A 23,012-nucleotide genomic window follows, 5' to 3' on the forward strand; every position below is an offset into this window, starting at 1 on the left:
GCACCCTGTGAAATATAGCTGCTGTTTGTTATTTATTTATTGAAGTATGGTTGATATGCAATATTATATTAGTTTCAGGTGTTCACCATAGTGGTTTGACATTTATATATATTATGAAATGATCACCACAATCAGTGTAGTTACTGTCTGTCACCATACAGAGTTATTACAATATTATTCACTATGTTCCCTATGCTATATTTGCATCCCCATAACTTATTTATTTGGTAACTGGAAGTCTGTACCTCTTAATCCTCCTCATCTATTTTGCCCCCCCCCCCCCCCCCTCCCCTCTGGCAACCACCAGTTTGTTCTCTGTGTTTATGAGTTATACAGGGGCAATTTGGAAAGTTTGATATATAATTTTTTAGAGGGGGAGAGGCAGAGGGAGAGAGAGAAAGAGAGAGAGAGGGAGAATCTTAAGCAGGCTCTATGCAGAGCCTGACACGGGGCTTGATCTCACAACCCTGAGATCATGACCTGAGCTGAAATCAAGAGTTGGATGCTTAACTGGCTGAATCACCCAGGTGCCCCTGATATATAAATATTTAAGTTTGGTTATATTCCATGTAAATCTGTGATCTGTCTTCTATGTAGGGGGTCCATGTATTCTGAATTAAAATTCTAGACATTTGGTCTGGCAAGTACAATTATATTTATGTGGATAGCAGTTCAGGGTTTTTAGAATGGGGACTGTCCCAGAAACTGGATGTGTGGTTATCCTGTAATACATTGTCTTTGTGAAGTGGTTGTCTAAGAACTTTAGTTCCCTAGAGGAGGGGTTTGCTGCCTAATTTTCTTTTTAGTACCGAACTCAACTATCTCATTGATGTTACTGACAATTTTAATTCCCGGTGATGAAGCAATCACTCTGTAATTCTCTTATGAGATGGGGTAGGATGTCAGGTACATAAGGGCAGTCTAGGGTTGTTGCGACAACATATATAAATAGCCAGTTACTGTTTTTTATTAGTAGTAAAGGAAATGTTTCTCCTCCTATGTTATACTGAAATCTGTGTGCATCTCGGTATAAAATTGTACTCTTTATTTCAAATATGTTTTCCTTAATTTCAGTATCTTTAACCTGTATGTCATATGTGTATCCCTGTTGCAGCAGGAAGAATGGTATAAAAATTAGAAAACATCAACCCGTGCTTTGAATGTGGCAAGAAAAGAATAAGCGTTGTCATGATTGCTTGAATTCAGGACTTTACACTGGAAGGAAAGTTAGATGTAAGCTCTAATCTCTTAGTTCTAATAAGCATCTCTTCTTGGGAACTGGAAATTAAAAAAAAAAAAAAAGGTACATAACATTCAGTAATGTATTTTTATTTTCCATTGATCTAGGAAACTTTTCCTTAGAGTCATTCCCATCTAGCACTTTTGTTTTTACTCAATTCTAAGGCACTTTGAGATACCGAATGATACTGTCTTGCTGTCTTTGCAAATAACTTTCTTCTTATAATGCCTAGGTTTTATATGTAGGAAAACAGTAGAGAACAGTTAGAGATTCCTTCTTTCCCTTTGAAATTTTTCATTTTAAATTGAATTGTTTTCCTATATTTGGTTTAATGCTCTGTTTCTCCTTATGGCTCGTCTTTAATTATTACTTTTAGAAACCTGCTTTTTTCTTTTTATTTGTAATTTTTATTTCCTGGTGAAAAACTAGGACACAAAGGTAAAGATGAAGGAGAAAAAAAGCTGTGCAGAGGTAACAACTATCAACATTGTAATATATATCTTTTCAAAGAGAGGTCTAAGTTGCCTCAAGCCACATCCACTTAGATACACAAATGGGTCTCTCAAGCCACAGTGCTCTACTTTCTCCTAGCAGGAAGTTGGGTCTTTTCTTGGCATGCCCCTCCAGTAATGATCCTTGGCCGTGAGGGGTTTCTTGCATGTTTGCATTGCTGCCTGCATCCCTCTAGTCCCCGTAGTTCTGGAGTCTGCTGCCCTTGCCGTGCTGCTGCACCCCTGACCTCTGCTGCGCTGCTACCACCTGGCTCTGAATAACACTGACCTTCTCGAAGCTGCTGCTGTTTCCGCAGTACACACACCGTGCTTACTGCTGTGCTGCTGAATCTCGGTCGAGTATCATCTTCAGTCTTCTCCCTCTCTGGGCGTGAGGGAAGCCTATGATTTTTTTTTTTTTTTAAGATTTTATTTATTTAACAGAGGGAGACACAGCAAGAGAGGGAACACAAGCAGGGGGAGCGGGAGAGGGAGAAGCAGGCTTCCTGCGGAACAGGGAGCCCCATGTGGGGCTTGATCCCAGGACTCTGGGATCATGACCTGAGCCGAAGGCAGACGCTTAACGACTGAGCCACTCAGGTGCCCCTGGAAGCCTATGATTCTTATGGCCACCTCCTTGAGAGGGTTTCTACGGAGGAGCATTTGGGCCCTGATGACAGTTATTTCTTCTAGTTCATAGCCATTCCTTCCCAGAATTTACAGGCACTTTGGGGTGAGTGGGTGCTTGGGTGTTAGAGAGGGGCGGGGTTGAGGGGTCATCAAATGCTTAAGTGCAGTCTTCCACAGTGCTTGGTATCCCTGTAGAGGTGACAGCCTGTAGAGGAATAAATATTCCTATTTAATTGAGGAGAGGAACTACCTCTTGCCTAATAGGAGTGTAAGCTTTTCCGTGGGAATTTCTGGCACTGAATACAGTGTGTGATACAGAGTAGGCCTCCATAATTTTTTGTTTTGTGCATTGTCGAATCAACATATATCATGTAAGGGGGGAGGTGCTGTGAGGGAATCAAAGGAGTATGATACATTGTTATTACTAAGTTGCTTTTTCTCTGATACATGGTTTCTGTGTTTTGTTTTGTTTTTAAGATTTTATTTATTTGACAGAGAGAGCACAGGCAGGGGGAGCAGCAGAGGGAGAGGGAGAAGCAGCTCCCCGCTGAGCAGGGAGCCCAATGCGGGACTCGATCCCAGGACCCTGGGATCATGACCCGAGCCGAAGGCAGACGCTTAACCGACTGAGCCACCCAGGCGCCCCCTGTTTTGTTTGTTTTGTTTTGTTTTTTAAGATTTTGTTTATTTGAGAGAGAGAGCTCACAAGTGGGGGAAGGGGCAGAGGGAGAGGGACAAGCTGACTCCATGCTGAGCACAGAGCCCTACACTGGGACTCGATCTCACTATCCTGAGATCACCACCTGAGCCAAAACCAAGGAAGTGTTTGAGTACCTTCAGTTGGACGCTTAACCAGCTGAGCCACCCAGATGTCCCTGGTTTCTGTTTTTTGTTTTTTTAAAATCGTAATTGGTATAAGTCTACTTGGGGGCACAGGAAATACATACAAATACAGAGGAGTGAAAACGCTGAGAAGTGAAGTGAGAAGAAAGTGCTGTGGGAATTCTGAGGATGGAGAGCAAGATAGAATAGCTTAGCTCTGTCTCCTTTATGAAGCGGAGGTAAGGAGGAGTTGTCGTGGTCCTTGTGGCATGGGAATGGATTAGACAGGCGGAGTGGAAGAGTGAGGGAGGAGAACAGCTTGCCAGGTCCAGTACAAAGCTGCAGGGAACTCTGGTGCAGCTGAGGTATTCAGAGATCCTCTGCGCCATAGTTGTGCACCCTTTCACCTTGACTTCTCCACCCTGCCCTCCATGGAGAGTGTAGGTAGAAACAAAATCCTAGTATTTTTTTCTGTTTACCTATACTGAAATAACAATTGGGGAGAGCATTTTGAGTTCATTCTATGGGGGAACAGGTAGGAGCGGCAGGCTGTGAAGTCCTCTGCCTCTAGCAGTTATGATGAAGGATTTGGGTCTCCTTTTAATCCTCAGGCTTAGCTTTTCTTTCCTATATCTTCAGGGCAAGTGTCTTCCCTCCTGGGCCCTGTTACTCAGCTGAGGGAGCATCATCAGTTCTACATATATGGTGGGGGAGCTGGATATCCAAAGGGTGTTTCATGTCTTCTGCTGTGCAGGGGGACAGCACTCCTTGTTCCCTAGAGGAGGTCGGGATGGTTTGCACAGTCTTCCAGAACTCCGCATAAAATCACCAGGTTTCCTCTCAATGCTCGTCAAATATGATTACTTCAGGAGTGTTATATAACTTGAACTATAAGGGAAAGGGAGTGATTTTATTTACTTAGACCTCTAGAAATTTAACGGTGACTTTAATTTTCTAATTCTAAGCGTTTGAAGACATTCTTCAGAGTTAAAACCTAAAATTTGCAGGACAAATATCGCTGTATTTATATGGAAGTCAGGTTGGGTTTGAGCAAATTGAATATGGAACAGATCGGAAGTCAGGTTGGGTTTGAGCAAATTGAATATGGAACAGATCTTACTGTGCTCTGGCTCTTTGCTTTCCCCTCATGACTTTGGGCCTTTGAGAGGGTTAAGGAAGAAGAAGTGTGGCATCTTTCCTATTACCACACACTAGGCTGTTGCAGTTGGTGATCTGTATTCTCATCTTCCCTCTTTGAAGGAGTCCTTTGAAGAAAAATGTGCTTCTTAAATCAACCCCAGCCTCTCCTCCATACAAAGAACTCTTAATGATACTAGAAGAAAAGAAACAAATTCAGCTAAAAGCTCGTCTGCAGATCAGAAGAACAAAGACATGGAGTTTTGAGGAGTGAAGGTAGCATGGCGTCGGCCATGGGTGATCAAGACACAGCCAGACAATGTGGATCAGTTTCTTCAAACTGCGGCTTTTCTGCTGTCTGCTTGCAGTGCTGATGGTGGTGGTGCTGGTCATCAATGTGACTCAGGTAGAGGTGAGTACTTTGTATGCGCCTCCATAACTAGGGGAACCAAATCTAAGGATTTGGGGCTAACTAGCCTAGGAAATGCTCATCATCAGAGAACTTATCCTGGTCTTAGCTCTTGTTTTCATTAATTCAGGAAGTGTTTGAGTACCTTCAGTGGTTGTATGCTGTGCTGTGATGACAGACATGATTTCTTCGCTGGTGGAGCTCATATTCTAAATGTGCATAGGACAAAACAACAAGTAATCATAATCATATAGTAATAATAAGTGATAATTAGAAATTGTGAAGAGTACGGTAAGGAAAGGAAAGCAGGCTACTCTGTAGTCACTAGAGGGATGAAGGAAGGCTTTTTCAAGGAGGGGACCTTTTAGCTGGCTGCTGGCCAAAAGCCGAAGTTGTATCTCAGAGGAGGGAGTTGATGCATCTGTCCTGAAGACTACGGAATGTACACAAGGGCAGGGACTGTGTTTTACTGAACCCTCTCAAGTGCCTGGCACTAGGAAGGAACTTAGTAGTATGCCCCTCTCCCCTGCCCTGCCACTCATAGGCCACCAAAATTTATGGAGTAATTCTGGATAAAATGATGCTGCCCTTTTACTTTTGTTGGCCTGTGGTACTTCTCAGGCTGCAGGTCCAACTTAATTATGGTTTTTCTCTGCTTCTTGGCTTTTGCTATAGATGGAATGTCTGTGTCCCCAAGCATTCTGGCCCTCTGGGAGCTCCGATTACTGTGGTCTTTCATGCTTTCAGGTTTTTCCTTCAGCCTCCATAGTTTCATCATGCACTTGGGCCCTTCAGTACTCTGCTGAGTACTCAAGCGGGACCCTCTGCAGATCCCCTGAGTTCTCTCTGTCTGTACCTCTCCTGTCACTCTGTCCTGTGGATTCACTTTGGTCTTTTAAGACTAGGCCATAACTCTTCAACTTGACTAGTTGACCAGGCTCCACCCAGGATCCCCTCCCTATGCTGCAGCCTGGAGCGCTTTCAGGGCTGTAAGCAAAGGATCACTTGTATTTCCTGTCTTTCAGGCATCATTGTCCTTTGTTGCCTAATGTCCAGGGTCTGGAAAATCATTGTTTCATATATTTTGGCCTAATTTTTAAAAAAAGTTGTTTCAGGTGGAAGGGTAAATCTCACTGTTTCTTTATCTTGGCTAGATGTGGAAGTCTGAGGGATTTGAATTTGAGGGGAAAGTGATAGTCGAGAAGCTGGAGAGGAGAGGATTAATGGACTAAGGAGAGGAGATAATGCGATCTAGAGCACAAATGGAGCATAAAACTTTATGTAGGATGAGAGACGTGGTACATTGTGAGTGTTCTTGTTATCATTTTAGTATTAATTATGTAGGAGTGGCCGTGCTCCTTCCTCTGACCCAAGAAGGAAAAATATCATGATGGTGGTTGGCAATGTAAATACGTTTGCTGCTGGAGGGTAGGACATTGAAGCATTCTTGCCTGCAGAGGAGGTGGAAGGTGGCAGGAAGGTGCCCTGCGGGAGGTTTGTGTGCAGGGCCTTGGAAGAACAGAGTTGGGAGATGGAGCGGACCCTGCACGATGACAGAGGGGCAGTGACTTTCAAGACCATAGGTGTGCATGGCACTCATCTTCATTGGTTTTGTGAGTGTGTGTGTGTGTGTGCATGTTTGTGTGTGTTTTACCACATTAAACAGCCTGGGTATACAAATAGAAAAAAGAAACTTGTGTGGGTCTAAGTTCAGTGAGGAGGCAGGAAAAGTGAGAAAGAGAGACTTGAAAGGGTAGGCCAGAGTCCCACATCATTAATGTTATTACAGTCAGGAAGGAATTTGAGAAAATTCCCCTAATGGTCCTACTTTAGTTCTTGAAAACTTCTGGACTGAATGCCAACTAATAGCTCTAATTATCCGCACCAACACAAACTCAGCAATAAGGAGAAGGGAGATAGATGACGGCAGTGGTAAACGATTAAGACAGTTCTGACATTGAAAATAATAAATAGGTCTTTTGGTAGAGTGCAGTAAAACATTTTCCCTGTCTAAAGAGGTCATCTTGTCCAAGATGAGAATATTGCCATGACTTTTAAACTGTTCAATTTATTACTGTGATGAAAATTGATAAAGAAGCTTAGGTTGGGGGTTGGGGAGTGGGAAAGGCTCTGAAGCTTGGCAGTGTGCCATCCCTTAATCCCCTTTCCATCCTATGCTTCTGATCCTGACTATGCTTTTCTTGTGATTAGAGTATCTGAGCATTTCCTGAAAGTACAGACTCCGTTTTAATTAAAAATATCACATAGTATGAGAAGGAGGTGTATGTAGCAATATCCAGCAAAAGTTGTGGAAGGGATCATTAGTATTTCTCTGATAAGCTCTTTTTTTTTATTTATTTTTATTATTTATTTATTTATTTATTTGAGAGACAGAGAATGAGAGAGAGAGAGCACATGAGAGGGGGAAGGGTCAGAGGGCGAAGCAGACTCCCCGCTGAGCAGGGAGCCCGACGCGGGACTCGATCCAGGGACTCCAGGATCATGACCTGAGCCGAAGGCAGTCGCTCAACCAACTGAGCCACCCAGGCGCCCCCTCTGATAAGCTCTTATTGAGCATGGCCTGTTTTTTTCCCCCTTATTCATTGATATTTTAAATATATATTTTTTTCTGATTATAAAAATAGTACCAGTCTGTTAGGGATTTTGGCTGCAAGTAAAGTAAAACTGATTCTGTCTGACTTTAATATTAAGGAATATTACTTGTTTGCCATAGAGTTAGGAGGTAAGTTGGGCACAGTTGAGGCTCTGTTTCTCTGTAAGTCTCTTATCTCTGCCCTCCTTCCTTTGTGTTAGCTTCTATGCATGGCGTCCTCTTTCATGGTTGGATTTTAGGATGCTGTCATAGCAATAGGTGTTTGCGTCCTTGTTCATGTTCAGGTTAAGAGATAGTTTGTTCTCTCATAACTCTCTGAAGAGATTACTTGCATTTTTCCATTTGCAAGTAAAATTCAGCTGTTACCAGAGCCCTGGCAGGGTCTGGATTTGACTGCAGGCATCCACCAGAAACACTTCCGGCAACCTCTTCTGGATTTTCGTAGGCGAGGATTGGGTCCCATGCCCATTCCTGAATCAGTCACTTGGGATTATCCCTTAATCAGTCAGGTCCACCCCTGAGCTGACAGGTCAGCAAACAGCAGTGCTGTTTTTCAGTAGGCAGGGAGTGAAACAGATATGGGATGTAAGGTCCACTCCAGACCACCACTGACAGTGGCTCCAGGAATGACCATTGGTGTTTCCTCTTGGCTTTGAATCTAAAAAGGTGGCACACCCTGGAGTTGTCCTTATCACTGGTCTAGAATAGAGTTGTCACTTAGGAAAATTTAAGCAAATTGATCTTTTTGCATTCTTTTTCATTTGTGAATAAAATTCATGTGGCTTAGCACCAAGTATCTAGTAATTCTTGGATTGGGCTGTGTAGGTCAATTGGCTGGGTTTTTTTTTTTTTTTTAATTCCACTGTAATGAACAGACTGTGTTATATTAATTTCAGGTGAACAATACAGTGATTCACCAATTCTATATATTATTCAGTGCTCATCTCAGTATGTGTACTCTTAATCCCCTTCACCTATTTCATCCATCCCCCTACCAACTAAGTCCCTTCTGGTAAACACCAGTTTGTCCTCTATGTTTAAAAGTCTGTTTTTTTGGTTTGTCTTTTTCTTTCTTTCTTTGTTTTGTTTGTTAAATTTCACATATGAGTGAAATCGTATGGTATTATGTCTTTCTCTTACTTATTTCACTTAGCATTCTATAGGTCCATCCCTGTTGTTGCAAATGGCAAGATTTCATTTTTTTTAGGCTGAATGATATTCCATTGTTTATATGTACCACATCTTTGTCCATTCATTCATCTATGGACGGATACTTGGGTTGCTTCCATATCTTGGCTATTGTAAATAATGCTGCAGTGAACGGAGGGGGGCATATATCTTTTTGAATTAGCGTTTTCATTTTCTTTGGGTAAATACCCATTAATGTAGTTACTGGATCATATGGTAATTCTATTTTTAACTTTTTGAGGAAACCTCCATACCGTGTTCCACAATGGCTGCACCAGTTTGCATTCCCACCAACAGTGCACGAGGGTTCCTTTTTTCTCCACATCCTTGCTATCAGTTATTGTTTCTTATGTTGTTGGTTTTAGCCATTCTAACAGGTTTGAGGAGATAGCTCATCGTGGTTTTGATTTGCATTTCCTTGATGATGAGTGACATTGAACATCTTTTCATGTGTCTGCTGGCCATCTGGATGTCTTTGGAGAAATGTCTGTTCATGTCTTCTGCCCACTTTTAATTGGATTATTTGTTTTTTTTGGTGTTGAGTTGTGTAAGTTCTTTATATATTTTGGATTGTAACCCTTTATTGGCTATGTCATTTGCAAATATCTTCTCCCATTCCGTAGGTTGTCTTTTTGTTTTGTTGATTGTTTCCTTTGCTATGCTGAAGCTTTTTATTTTGATGTAGTACTAATAGTTTATTTTTGCTTTTGTTTCCCTTGCCTTAGGAAATATATCTAGAAGAATGTTGGTGTGGCCAATGTCAGAGAAATTACTCCCTGTGCTCTCTTCTAGGATTTTTATGGCTTCAGGTCTCCTATTTAGGTCTTTAATCGATTTTGAGTTTATTTTTGTGTATGATGTAAGAAAGTGGTCCATTTTAATTCTTTTGCATGTAACTGTCCAATTTTCCCAACACCATTTGTTGAAGAGTCTTTTTCCCATTGCATATTCTTGCCTCCTTTGTCAAAGATTAATTGACCAAATAATCATGGGTTTATTTCTGGGCTCTCTATTCTGTTCTGTTGATCTATATGTCATTTTTGTGCTAGTACCGTACTGTTTTGATTACTACAGTTTGTAGTATATCTTGAAGTCTGGGATTTTCATATCTCCAGTTTTTTTTTTTATTCATTTATTTGACAGAGAGGCTAAAGAGAGCACGAGCAGGGGGGCAGAGGGAGAGGGAGAAGCAGACACCCTGCTGATCAGGGAGCCCAACGTCGCAGGGCTCGATCCGAGGACCCCGGGATCATGACCTGAGCCAAAGGCAGACACCTAACTGACTGAGCCACCCAGGGGCCCTGTGATATCTCCAGTTTTATTCTTCTTTTTCAAGATTGCTTTGGCTATTCAGGGTCTTTTATGGTTCCATACAAATTATAGGATTATTTGTTCTAGTTCTGTGAAAAATGCTATTGGTATTTTGATAGGGATTACATTAAATTTGTGGATTGCTTTGGGTAGTAGGGACATTTTAAAAATATTTGTTCTCCCAATCCATGAGCATGGAATACGTTTCCATGGGTTTGTGTCATCTTCAATTTCTTTCATCGTGTTTTGTAGTTTTCCGAGTACAGGTCTTTCACCTCCTTGGTTAAGTTTATTCCTAAGTATTTTATTATTTTTGTTGCAATTGTAAATGGGATTGTTTCCTTAATTTCTCTTTCTGCTGCTTCATTGTTAGTGTATAGAAATGCAAAGGATTTCTGTATATTGATTTTGTATCCTGAGATTGGTTGGTCTTGAATAGCTGTGGATGGCTGCTACTCAAGGAACAAGAGTAAAAGTAGAAGAGGAAGAGAAGAAAAGGGTAGGAAGGAGAAAGGGGGTATGTTGTGAGCATGCATGGTTTGGTCCTTAGTGGTTTGTCATATTCTTACAACAACTAAAAAAGAGAGGGAGGATGGAATATTTCCTAATAGGTAATCAGTAGAAAAGGGAGAATTTTCTTTTCCTTCCTTTCATTGAGATACAATTGACATATAACATTTTAGGTTTTAAGTGTGCAACGTGTTGATTTGATATTTGTATATTGTGATATGATTATCACCATAGGATTTTACAATATCAGATCTTATAACGTAGTCTTTAATCTATTTTGAGTGGTGTAAGAAATGGGTTTAGTCATTTGTCTGCTTGTTGTCCAGTTTTTCTAACACCATTCGCTGAAGAGACTGTGCTTTCCGCATTGAGTATTTGTGGCTCCCCTGTTGTATATTAGTTGATCCTAGGGGTGCCTGGCTGGCTCACTTGGTAGAGCATGTGACTCTTGATCTTGGGGTCATGAGTTTGAGCCCCACATTGGGCATAGAGATTACTTAAAAAAAAAATTAGTTGAGGGGCGCCTGGGTGGCTCAGTCGGTTAAGCGTCTGCCTTCGGCTCGGGTCGTGATCCCAGGGTACTGGGATCGAGTCCCGCATCGGGCTCCCTGCTCAGCAGGGAGCCTGCTTCTCCCTCTCTCTCTCCCTCTGTGCTCTCTCTCTCTCTCAAATAAATAAATAAAATCTTTAAAAAAAAAAATTAGTTGATTGTATATGTGGGGCTTTATTTTGGGGTCTTAATTCTATTCTGTATTTATGTCAGTACCATACTGTTTTGATTACTATAGCTTTGTAGTGTAGTTTGAAATCAGGAAGTATGATACCTTCAGCTTTGTTCTTGTTTCTTAGGATTGCTCTGGTTTTTTGGGGTCTTTTATGTTTGATACAAATTTTGTTTTTTCTATTATTAAAAATGCCATTGGAATTTTGATAGGGATTGCTTTATAAATGTCTGTTTGGTCCATTTTATCTAATGTATGTATGGTTCAAATCCAATATTTACTTGTTGATTTTCTGTCTGGATGATCTGTTCATTGACGACAGTGGAGTATTGAAGTCCCTACTATTTTTTTTTTTTAAGATTTTATTTATTCATTTGGGGGAGAGAGAGAGAGCTTGAGAGAGAGAGAGAGAGAGAGAGCACGAGCAGAGGGGGAGGGGCAGGGAGAGAAGCAGACTCCCCGCTGAGCAGGGAACCCAATGCGGGACTCGATTCCTGGACCCTGGACCATGACCTGAGCTGAAGGCAGACAGTTAACTGACTGAGCCACCCAGGCGCCCTCCCCTACTATTCTTTTATTGTTGTCTATTTCTCCCTTCAGTTCTGTTAGTATTTAATTAATATATATATATTAATATATTTTGGTGTTCTGTTGTTGGGTTGGTATATGTTTATGATTGTTATATCCTCTTGATGAATTGGCCTCTTTATCATTCTGTAATGACCTTTTTTTGTCTCTTGTTACTGTTCTTAGTTGAAAGTTTATTTTGTCTCATATAAGTATAGCCACCCCCTCTTTCTTTTGGTTTCTACTTGTATGAGATATCATTTGTCATCTCTTTGCTTTCAGCCTATGTGTATCCTTAAATCTGAAGTATCTTGTAGGCTGCCTATAGGCGGGTCTTTTTTTTTTTTTTTTTAATCCATTCAGCTACTGTGCCTTTTGCTTGGTGAATTTAATCCATTTACATTTAGAGTATTTATTGATATGTAAGGACTTACTAATGCCATCTTATTAATTGCTTTCTGATTGTTTTGTATTTTCATAGTTTCTTTTTCCCTCTGTTTGTGCCTTCTTTTGTAAATTGGTGTTTTTCCATGGTGGTGTGCTCTGTTTTTCCTTTTTTTCTCTTGTGAATCTGTTCTGTTTTTGCATTGTGGTTACCGTGGGACTTATATAAAATATCTCATAGATAAAGCAGTCCATTTTAACCCTATAACAACTTAACTTCAGTAGCATATAAAGCTCCACCTTTTTACTTCCATGCTCTCTGTGTGTGCCACTGTCTCTGAATCTTCATGTGTTCACCATCCTGGAAGCTCTCCAGAGCTCATCCTATTGGATTTTTATGGAGGTTTCATTCCACAGGTATGATTGATTAAGTCATTAGCCGTTGGCAGTTGATTCTACTTCCAGCCACTCTCCCCTTCCCAGAGGTGAGGGGGTGGGACTGAAAGGTTTAATCCTGTAGTCATGGTTGGTTCCCCTGGCAACCGGCCCCCATCCTTAGGTGCTTTCCAAAAGTCACCTCATTAACATCAACCCAGTTGTGGTGGAAAGGGGTTTGTTTTGAATAAGACACCTATTTCACCTTTATAGCTCTGAAGTGTTTTCAGGAACTGAAGACAAAAAACCAATTTTATAACAATAAAACCCCACATAGATCAGTGAAACAGCATAAAGAGCCCAGAAATATATCCATGCCTTTTGGGTCAATTAATCTATGACAAAAGAGGCAAGAATATGCAATGGAAAAAAGTCTCTTCAATAAATGGTGCTGGGAAAACTGGACAGCTACATGCAAAAGAGTGAAACTGGACCACTATTTTAAACCATACACAAAAATAAACTCAAAATGGATTGAAGACTTAAATGTGAGACCTGAAACTATAAAATTGCTAAAAGAAAACCTAGTAATCTCTTGGACATTGACCTTAACAACATATTTATGCATATATCTCCTAAAGCAAGGGAAGCAAAAGTAAACTATTGGGACTACACCAAAATAAAAATTTTTAGCACAACAAAGGACCATCAACAAAACAAAAAGGCATTCTACTGAATGAGAGAAGATATTTGCAAATGATATATCTGATAATGGGTTCATAGCTAAAATATATCAAAAAACAATGCCCAAAAAACCAATCCAATTAAAAAATGGAGAGAAGACCTGAATAGACATTTTTCCAAAGAAGACATACAGATGGCCAGCAGACACATCAAGAGATACTCAGCATCACTATTCATCAGGGAAATGCACGTCAAAACCACAATAAGATATCACCTCACACCATTTGGAATGGCTAGTATCAAAAAGATAAGAAATAACAAGTATTGACAAAGATGTAGAGAAAAGGGACTTCTTGTGCACTGTTGGTGGGAATGTAAATTGGTGCAGCCACTGTAGAAAACAGTATGGAGGTTTCCTCAAAAAATTAGAAATGGAAATACCATATGATTCAGTAATTCCACTACTGGGTATTTACCCAAAGAAAATGAAAACAGTAATTCAAAAAGATATCTGCACCCCTATGTTAATTGCAGCATTATTTACAAAAGCCAAGATGTGGAAGCAACCCACGTGTCTATTGATGGGTGAATGAATAAAGAAGATGTGGTATATATACACAGTGGACTATTACTTAGCCATAAAAAAGAATGAAGTCTTATCATTTGCCACAACATAGATAGAGCTAGAAGGTATTATGCTAGGTGAAATAAGTCAGACAGAGAAAGAAAGATACCATATGACTTCACTTATATGTGGAATTTATAATCAAAAGAAATGAACGAACAAACAAAAAGACTCTTAAATACAGAGAACAAACTGGTGGTTGCCAGAGGGGAGGTGGGGGTTGGAAAATGGGCAAAAGAGATGAAGGGGATTAAGAGGTACAAACTTCCAGTTATAAAATATGTATGTCAGAGGGACAATAAGTGTAGCATAGGGAATATAGTCAATAATATTGTAATAATGTAGGATGACAGATGGTAAGTATATTACCATGGTAAGCATTGAATAATATACAGAATTGTCAAATCAATATGTTGTATACCTGAAACTACTATAACACTACATGTCAATTATACTTCAATAATAAAAAAAAAGATAAAGCAGGTGTCTTGTAGACAACGTATAATCGAGTCTTGTTTTTTTGATCTACTCTGATGACTTGTGACTTTTATTTTTATTATTATTATTATTTTTTAAGATTTTATTTATTTATTTGACAAAGAGAGAGACAGTGAGAGAGGGAACACAGGGGGAGTGGGAGAGGGAGAAGCAGGCTTCCCGCTGAGCAGGAGCTCGATGTGGGGCTCGATCCCAGGACCCTGGGATCATGACCTGAGCCGAAGGTAGACGCTTAACGACTGAGCCACCCAGGTGCTCCTGACTTACGACTTTTAATTGGTGCATTTAGCTCATTAATGTTTAGAATGATTATTGATACAGTTAGATTAATGCCTATCATATTTGTTACTGTTTTCTTTTTCTTCTTTTTTTAAGATTTCATTTATTTATTTGAGAGACCGTGAGAGAGGGATAGAGAGCACTGAGAGAGAGGGAGAAGCAGATTCCCTGCCGAGATCATGACCTGAGCTGGAGGCAGATGCTTAACTGACTGAGCCACCCAGGCGCCCCTTGTTATTGTTTTCTACTCAATGTCCTTGTTTTTGTTTCTATTGTCTTCTCTTTTTTTGCCTTTTGTGGTTTTAATTGAGCATTTTACGTATTCCATCTTCTCTCTTTTATTGCTATATCAATTATATTTGTTATTTTACTTCTTTAAGTGATTTCCTAAGAGTTTGCAATATGCATTTACAGTTAATGCAAATCTGCTATCAGTTAACTTGAAACTGCTTTTTTGATAGTGCAGATATCTTGTAATAACAAAATGTTCCTAATTTCTTCCTCCTAGCCTTTGTATAATCATTGTTATTTATTTCACTTATACATAAACATATATATACACATATGCATGTGTAATTGAATACATTGTTGCTGTTATTATTTTGGGCAAATTGTTATCTGTTAGATCAATTATGAATATGATAAGTAATCACAAAAGTTGATTAGTAATTACTCTTGAAGAATAAATTGTTGGCTGAGGGGAAAAAAAATATGAGAAGTAAAAGTTTTTGTTTTACCTTTACTTATTTATTCTCTGGTGCTGTTCCTGATTTTATGTAGAACAGGGTTTCTGATCTATATCCTTTCCTTTTCCCTGAAGAACTTCTTTTAACATTTTTTGTTAGACAGGTCTGCTGGCAACAAATTCTCTCAATTTCATTGAAGAAAGTCTTTACTTCACGTCTGAAGGGTAATTTTGCAATGTATGGAAGTCTAGGGTTTTTTTTTTTTTTTCTCTCAATTCCTTTAGCATTGCCCTCCACTTCTCATGATTTCCCAGAAGTTAGATGTAAGTCTTATATTTGCTTCTCCAAAAATGAGGGTTTTTAAAATCCCCTTTGGTTTCTTTCAAGATCTTTTATCTTTGACTTTCTGCAGTTTGAGTATGATATACCTGGATGTAGTTGGTTTTTTTTGTGTGTGTTTATCCTACCTGGTATTCTCTTGGCTTCCTAGATGGGTGGTTTGGTATCTGACATTAATTAGGGGATATTTTCAGTCATTATTATTTTAATATTTCTTCTGTTCCTTTCTATCTTTCTGATCCTTTTGGTATTACTGTTGGGGATTGTTGCACCTTTTATAATATTCCCATAGCTCTTAAATACTCTGTTCCCATTTTTTCATTCTTTTTTTCTCTTTGATTTTTAGTTTTGGAAGTTTCCATTGACATATCTTCAAGGTCAGAGATTCTTTGCTCAGTTGTGTCTGGTCTACTAATGAGACTTTCAAAAGTATCCTTTATTTCTGTTACATTGCTTTTGGTCTCTGACATTTCTTTTAATTTTTTGATTTTTAGTTTTTAAAGGCTTTTTAATTTATTTTTATTATTATTGATTTTTTTTAAAGGCAATTTCTTTTTCTTTTTAAGATTTTATTTATTTGAGAGAGAGAGAGAGAGAGCAAGCACAAAGGGAGAGTGAGAGGGAAAAGCAGACTCCCTGCTAAGCAGAGAGCCCTACATGGGGCTCAGTCCCAGGACCTTGAGATCATGACCTGGGCCAAAGACAGACACTTAACCAGCTGAGCCACCTAGGCACCCCTAAAGATTATTTTAAGAAAGATCTTTTATTTTTAAGTGATCTCTACACCCAACATGGGGCTCAAACTCACAACCCTGATATCAAGAGTTGCATGCTCTATACCAGCTGAACCAGCCAGGTGTCCCAAAGATTTTTTAAGAAAAGTTTTATGTTTAAAGCAAAATTTTTTTTATTATTAAGTTTTTTATTTTAATTCCAGTATAGTTAACATACAGTGATATATTAGTTTCAGGTGTACAATATAGTGATTCAGCAATTCTATACATCATTACTCAGCTTATCATCATAAGTATACTGTTAATCCCTTTCACATATTTCACCCATCCCCACCCACCTTCCTTCTGATATGCTTTATTTTAAATGAGTACCTTCTGTTAAAGTTATTTTTCTTTCAGCAAGAACTTGAAGCATACTTCAGAAGACATGGTTATAAAAGATATATATAAAACATTCCATCCAAGAAAAATAGAATACACATTTTCTTCAAGTACACACAGAAGAAGAATACCCTGGTTAAATCACATAAAAAGAGACATAACAAATATTAAAATTTAAGAAGACTGAAATCATACAAAGCATATTTTTTAACCACAGTGGTACAAAACTAAAGATCAACAATAAAATCTGAAAAATCTACAATGTAAATATTATATATTTAATATGTAAATATTAAGCACCACACTACTGCACAAGCAATTGGCCTAATAAGAAAGGAAATAGCAAATCAAAATATGTCTCAAAACAAAAGGAAAAAACAATATTCCAAAACATATGGGATGCAGCAAAAGCAGATGTTAGACTGAAATTTATGCTATAAGTGTTTGTATTAAGAAAAAAAGTTGAGGGGCACCTGCGTGGCTCAGTTGGTTAAGTGTCTGCCTTCAGCTCAGGTCATGATCCCAGGGTCCTGGGATTGAGTCCTGTGTTGGGCTCCTGCTCAGTGGGGAGTCTGCTTTTCCCTCTGCCCCTCACCTGACTTGTGCTCTCTATCTCTCAATTAAATAAAATCTTAAAAAAAAGGGGGGGGGGCACCTGGGTGGCTCAGTTGGTTAGGTGTCTACCTTTGGCTTAGGTCATGATCCTGGATTGAGCCCCACGTTGGGCTCTCTGCTCAGCGGGGAGCCTGCTTCTCCCTCTCCCTCTGTCTGCTGCTCCCCCTGCTTGTGCACTTTCTGTCTCTCTCTTTGTCAATATATAAATAAAATCTTAAAAAAAAAGTAAAAGAATAAAGAGCAAAAAAATTAAAAAAAAAAGTTGAAATAACTTTACACCACAAGGAACTAGAAAAAGAAGAAACTTAGCTGAAATTTAGTAGAGAAGAAAACAACAAAGAAAAATCACAAACAAATAAAATAGAGACCAGAATAAGTAATCACATAACATTTAAAGTAATGACCAGTTTTTTAAAAAAAATATTGGCAATGCTTTAACTACATTAAGAAAAAAAAGAAGACTCAAAAACCAAAATGAGAACTGGAAGAGAAAGCAATACAACAGATAGCCACAGAAATACATAGTGTGATAACAGGTTACTATAAACAATTATGTACTAAAAGATCAGATAACTTAGAAAAAAACCCCAGATAATTCCTAAAAACACACAAGTCACCAAGATTGTATCATGAATCTTGAATCCAAGAGGTAGAGAAATCTTCTTAGACCAATAACAAGAATGAAAATTGAATTAGGAATAAAAAATCTCCCAGCACAGAAAAGTCTAAGACCTCATGGTTTCATTGGTGAGTTCTACCAAACATTAAAAAAATAATGACAATCTTTATCAAAATGTTACCAGTAATGGAATAGAAGGAACACATTCAAAATCATTCCATGAGGCCAGTATTACCCTGATACCAAAGCAGAGAAAAACAAGAACAGGGGTGCGGGGTGGCTCCGTCGGTTTGGTGTCTGACTCTTGATCTCAGGTCTCCATCTCAGGATCGTGAGTTCAAGCCCCACAGTGGGCTCTATTATGGGCGTGGAGCCTACTTCAACAACAACAAACAATACGAGAACAAAAAATTCTAATTTTTCCAATGTAAGTATTGCTATTCAGACTGAATTTTCTTTTGACATCTATTTGCATGTTTCTCCACCCCCTTACTTTCAATCTGCAGGTGTCCTTAGGTCTAAAATGAGTCTTTTGTAGGCTTAAAGCAAAATTGACAGGAGATATTTTGTGCTGGTCTCAGCCTCTTGATAACCACTCTTGTTTCTGGACTGGCTCTTGTGATTCTTACTGTGACTGCAAGCAGGAAACTTTGAAAAACAACAAGTTTTATTATTCATAGGTCCTGGAGGGTGTACAGCACACCTGGGGCAACAGAGGTCACGGGTAGAGAAAGAGTGTGGGCCTGGGGTTCTGCGGTTTGGGGGTATCTGAGGACAGGGGCCTGGGGTTTCACAGGTTCACTCTTTATTGGTGAATTTAAAACGTAAGAGTGGGAACTTAAAGCACAGGAAATGGTCAATTATCTAAATCTCCCAAGATCGCTAAAGCAAAGGAGCCTATTGCAGGAGGTGGTGGCCTGGCTCTTTATCTAGTCTTGTGGCTGGCATTGTGGTTTTTTTTTTTTTTTTAAGATTTTATTTATTTACTTGACAGAGAGCAAGTGAGAGAGATCACAAGCAGGGGGGACAGCAGGCAGAGGGAGAGGGAGAAGCAGTCTCCACTGAGCAGGGAGCCCGACACAAGGCTTGATCCCGGGACCCTGAGATCATGGCCTGAGCTGAAGGCAGCCGCTTAACTGACTGAGCCGCCCAGGTGCCCCTGGCATTGTGTTTTTCCGAGATAGCTGTCTTTGAAGTGGATACCTCTTTGAAATGCATGTCTTGGCAATCAAGATTGAGGTCAGGCACTTGAATTACAAAAAAGAAAAAACAACTGTCAGGGCTTACACTATAGGAAGATTACAGAGATTTCCCATATACTCTTTGCCCCTTTACATGCTTAGCCTCTCCCATTATTATCATTATTCACCAGAATGGGTACATTTTTTAACCAAGGAAAAGTGTACCTTGACATACTGTGATTACCCAAGGTCCCTAGTGTACCTTAGCGTTCTCTATTGGTGTTGTATATTCTATAGGTTTAGACAAATGTGTAATGATATCTGTCTATCATTATAGTATTATACAGAGTATTTTCTCTCCCTAAAAATCCTCTCTGCTTTGTTTGGCATTTCTTTTTTCTTTTTTTTGGTACGCTTTTTAAATTTCATTTTATTTTATTTTTTTTAAAGATTTTATTTATTTATTTGACAGAGACATAGCGAGAGAGGGAACACAAGCAGGGGGAGTGGGAGAGGGAGAAGCAGGCTTCCCACGCAGCAGGGAGCCTGATGTGGGGCTGGATCCCAGGACCCTGGGACCACGACCTGAACCAAAGGCAGACTGAGCCACCCAGGTGCCCCGAGTTTGATAAGTTCTTTATAGAGTCTGGATACTAGCCCTTTATCTGATGACGTTTACAAGTATCTTCTCCCATTCAGTAGGCTGTCTTACGGTTTTGTCGACTGTTTCCTTTGCCATGCAAAACGTTTTTATCTTGATGAAGTCCTAATAGTTCATTTTTGCTTTTGTTTCCCTTGCCTTTGAAGATGTGTCTAGCAAGAAGTTGCTGCAGTTGAGGTCAAAGAGGTTGCTGCTTGTGTTCTCCTCTAGGATTTTGATGGATTCCTGTCTCACATTTAGGTTTTTCATCCATTTTGAGGTTATTTTAGTGTATGGAGTAAGAAAATGGTCCAGTTTCATTCTTCATGTGGCTGTCCAGTTTTCCCAGTACTATCTGTTGAAGATACCGTCTTTTTTATTTTATTTTTTTATTTTTTAAAGATTTTATTTATTTATTTGACAGAGGGAGAGACAGAGAGAGAGAGTACATAAGCAGGGGAACAGCAGAGGGAGAAGAAGAAGCAGACTTCCCACTGGGGAGCAGGAAGCCTGATGCGGGGTTTGATTCCAGGACCCTGGGACCCTGACCTGAGCTGAAAGCAGACGCTTACCTGACTGAGCCACCCAGGCATCCCAAGACTGTCTTTTTTCCCTTGGACATTCTTTCCTGCTTTGTTGAAATTAATTGACCATAGAGTTGAGGGTCCATTTCTGGGTTCTCTATTCTTGGCATTTCTTTTTCATTCTTTCTTGGAATTTCCATCTTTCTCCTTACAGTGCCCATCTGTTCTTTCACATTGTCTGCTTTTTCCCTTAGAGGCCTTAGCACATTAATCATAGTTGTTTTAAATTACTGGTCTGATTATTCCAACAACCCTGCCATATCTGAGTCTGGTTCTGATGTTTGATTTGTGTTTTCAAGCTATGTTTTTTGCCTTTTAGTATGTCTTACAGTTTTTTGTTGAAAGCTGAATGTGATATACTGGGTAAAAGGAACTCTGATAAATAAACTTTTAGTTGTGAGGTGTGGGGGAGGTGAAGCATTTTATAGTCGTATGGGTAAGTCTTAGTCCTTTAGTGAGCCCTTGCTACCGGGCTGTGAACTTCAAAAGTGCTTCTCAGTCCTGGCCCTACACTCCTTAAGTTGAATAATTGGTTAGAATGGGCTGGATCTGGGTATGTCTCCTACCCCAGTTTGGTGAAGTGCTGATAAAACCCCAATAGATTAGGCTCTAGTAAAATAGTTTCTCTTGAGGGCAGACCTTGTTAAGAACAGAATGCTCTGTTGTATTTCCAAATGGTTCCTTTTCTTCTTATTTTGCTGGAAGCATGAGAGTTTTTTCTACTGATATTTACTGTGGGAACCTGATTGAGCTCCTGGAGGTAAAATTCATAGAAGTGTGGAGGATCTTTCTATGACTTTATTCCTCATCTTGATTTCACTGTGTTACAAAAAGATATATCACCCTGTAAAAATAGTGAACTCTGATTTTTGAACCAATGTCATCCCAAGTAGTTTTTTTAAAGTTAAACTGAAGCAGAGGTATATTTGGTTGATACAAGGAAATTTATTGTAGCTGTCTGTGGTTTCTGTTTTTGTGTTTTTCTCTTCAGTACTTGGACCATGAGACTGTTTCAGCCACATTCATCGATAGTAGTGGACAGTTTGTTTCCTCCCAGGTGACAGGAATTAGCCGGAATCCTTACTGTGGCTACGAGCATCAGACTCTGTCCAGCCGGGAGCGCATGGAGGAGGACTCCTTGCTGGCTGCCTTACAGCGGCAGGTGCCTGATGTGGGTCCAGTCCCCTTTCTGAAGAGCACTGACCCTTCTTCCAGCTACTTTGTTATCTTGAACTCTGCAGCCTTCTTCAAGGTGGGAAGCCAGCTAGAAGTGCTGGTTCATGTACAGGATTTTCAAAGAAAGCCCAAGAAGTATGGTGGAGACTACCTGCAGGCCAGAATCCACTCCCCAAAGCTGCAGGCAGGGGCTGTGGGCAGAGTGGTAGACTACCAGAATGGGTTTTACAAGGTCTTTTTTACTTTGCTCTGGCCGGGCAAAGTTAAAGTGTCCGTATCTCTCGTCCACCCCACTGAAGGGATCAGAGTTCTTCAGCACCTACAAGAAGAGAAACCACACAGGGTCTATTTCAAGAGTCTGTTCCGTTCAGGAAGAATTTCTGAAACCACGGAGTGCAATGTGTGTCTTCCTGGCAGTCTGCCCCTGTGTAACTTTACAGATCTCTACACTGGAGAACCCTGGTTCTGCTTCAAACCAAAGAAGCTCCCTTGCAGTAGTAGAATTAACCATTTCAAAGGTGGATACCTGAAGGGCCTTCTAACGGCTGCAGAGAATGCTTTCTTCCAGAGGTACGTGCTTCTTGTTCAAGGGGGTATTTTAAGGGTCCTTTTCTACTGTTTTTTGTCCCAATTAGGAGACACCGTCCCATTTAGGAGACTTCCTTGTTTTGGTTATTTGCTTCATATATCTCTCTGAAGTTGGCCCAATTTGGGAGAGGTAGTGAATAAGAAAATAAATATTTATATTCTGTGAATAGTTTTTATTTATTTTTCATTTTTTAGGTTCTTTTTATTTTTAAGTAATCTCTACACCGAATGTGGGGCTCGAACCCATAACCCAGAGATCAAGTTGCATGCTCCACTGACTAAGCCAGCCAGGTGCCTCCTTGTGAATAGTTTTTAAAAAGTGAAGCTAAGAGCTTATTCCAGTTCAAATTAAAGACCTTTTGCCCTTATGTTTTACTTTAGAACTACAGAGCATATCTATAGCTATGTAAGAAAGATCACTTATTCACAGAACAGATCAAAAAATCATCTAAGAACTAGAGGTCTTGTAGTCAGGCCAGTGGTTTAGCTTCATGGCTAATAAAATAAAAAAAAATTTAAGTGGCATATTATCAGTTATTAAAATCATATAAACATGTATTGATAGAAAAAAGACTATGGCTATGACAACATTGCTGGGTTGATTTAATGATGAACACGGGAGGCCAGGAATACCACAGCGAACTATATTTTTTAAATTAATAGTTGTTGAAATTTTTGCTTTGCTGTGCACAAATTTCTGTTTTTGAACATAAGTGTAAAACTTTTTCAGCATAATGATCAAGATATGGAATAGTGTGCAGAATAGAATGTATGGGATCAGTTCGAATTAAAATGTTTTCGTCAACATCCCATTAGTTCTGAAGTAAAATAGCATGCCTAAGGAAAAAAAATTAGAAAGCCGTATGGTCAAGAAGTCCAATTATTTGGAAGAATGTAAAAGTGTCTTTTATTTTTTAATGAAATAAATAACTTAAAAAATACTCGCTGGTAGAGAGGTAGTTTTGAGTACATCTAGGCAACCC

The 23,012-nt window shown here is 39.5% G+C and overlaps 1 protein-coding gene across 6 annotated transcripts in view; it reads left to right on the forward strand.

The window, feature by feature from the left end:
* Positions 1 to 23,012, forward strand: part of NXPE3 (neurexophilin and PC-esterase domain family member 3) — a 44,201-nt gene that overhangs the window by 1,919 nt on the left and 19,270 nt on the right. For 4 of the 6 annotated variants that reach the window (XM_032406446.1, XM_032406447.1, XM_032406448.1 and 1 more), the window contains 2 exons: positions 4,444 to 4,732; positions 21,257 to 22,011. In XM_032406446.1, the coding sequence (XP_032262337.1) occupies positions 4,640 to 4,732; positions 21,257 to 22,011 (848 nt within the window). In that variant the 5' untranslated portion in view covers positions 4,444 to 4,639. The remainder of the gene's footprint in view (positions 1 to 4,443; positions 4,733 to 21,256; positions 22,012 to 23,012) is intronic. The other 2 variants (XM_032406450.1, XM_032406451.1) reach the window with 1 other exon arrangement.

The sequence above is a fragment of the Phoca vitulina genome, unplaced genomic scaffold, assembly GCF_004348235.1.
Source record: "Phoca vitulina isolate PV1807 unplaced genomic scaffold, GSC_HSeal_1.0 scaffold8, whole genome shotgun sequence".
Lineage (NCBI taxonomy): Eukaryota > Metazoa > Chordata > Mammalia > Carnivora > Phocidae > Phoca > Phoca vitulina.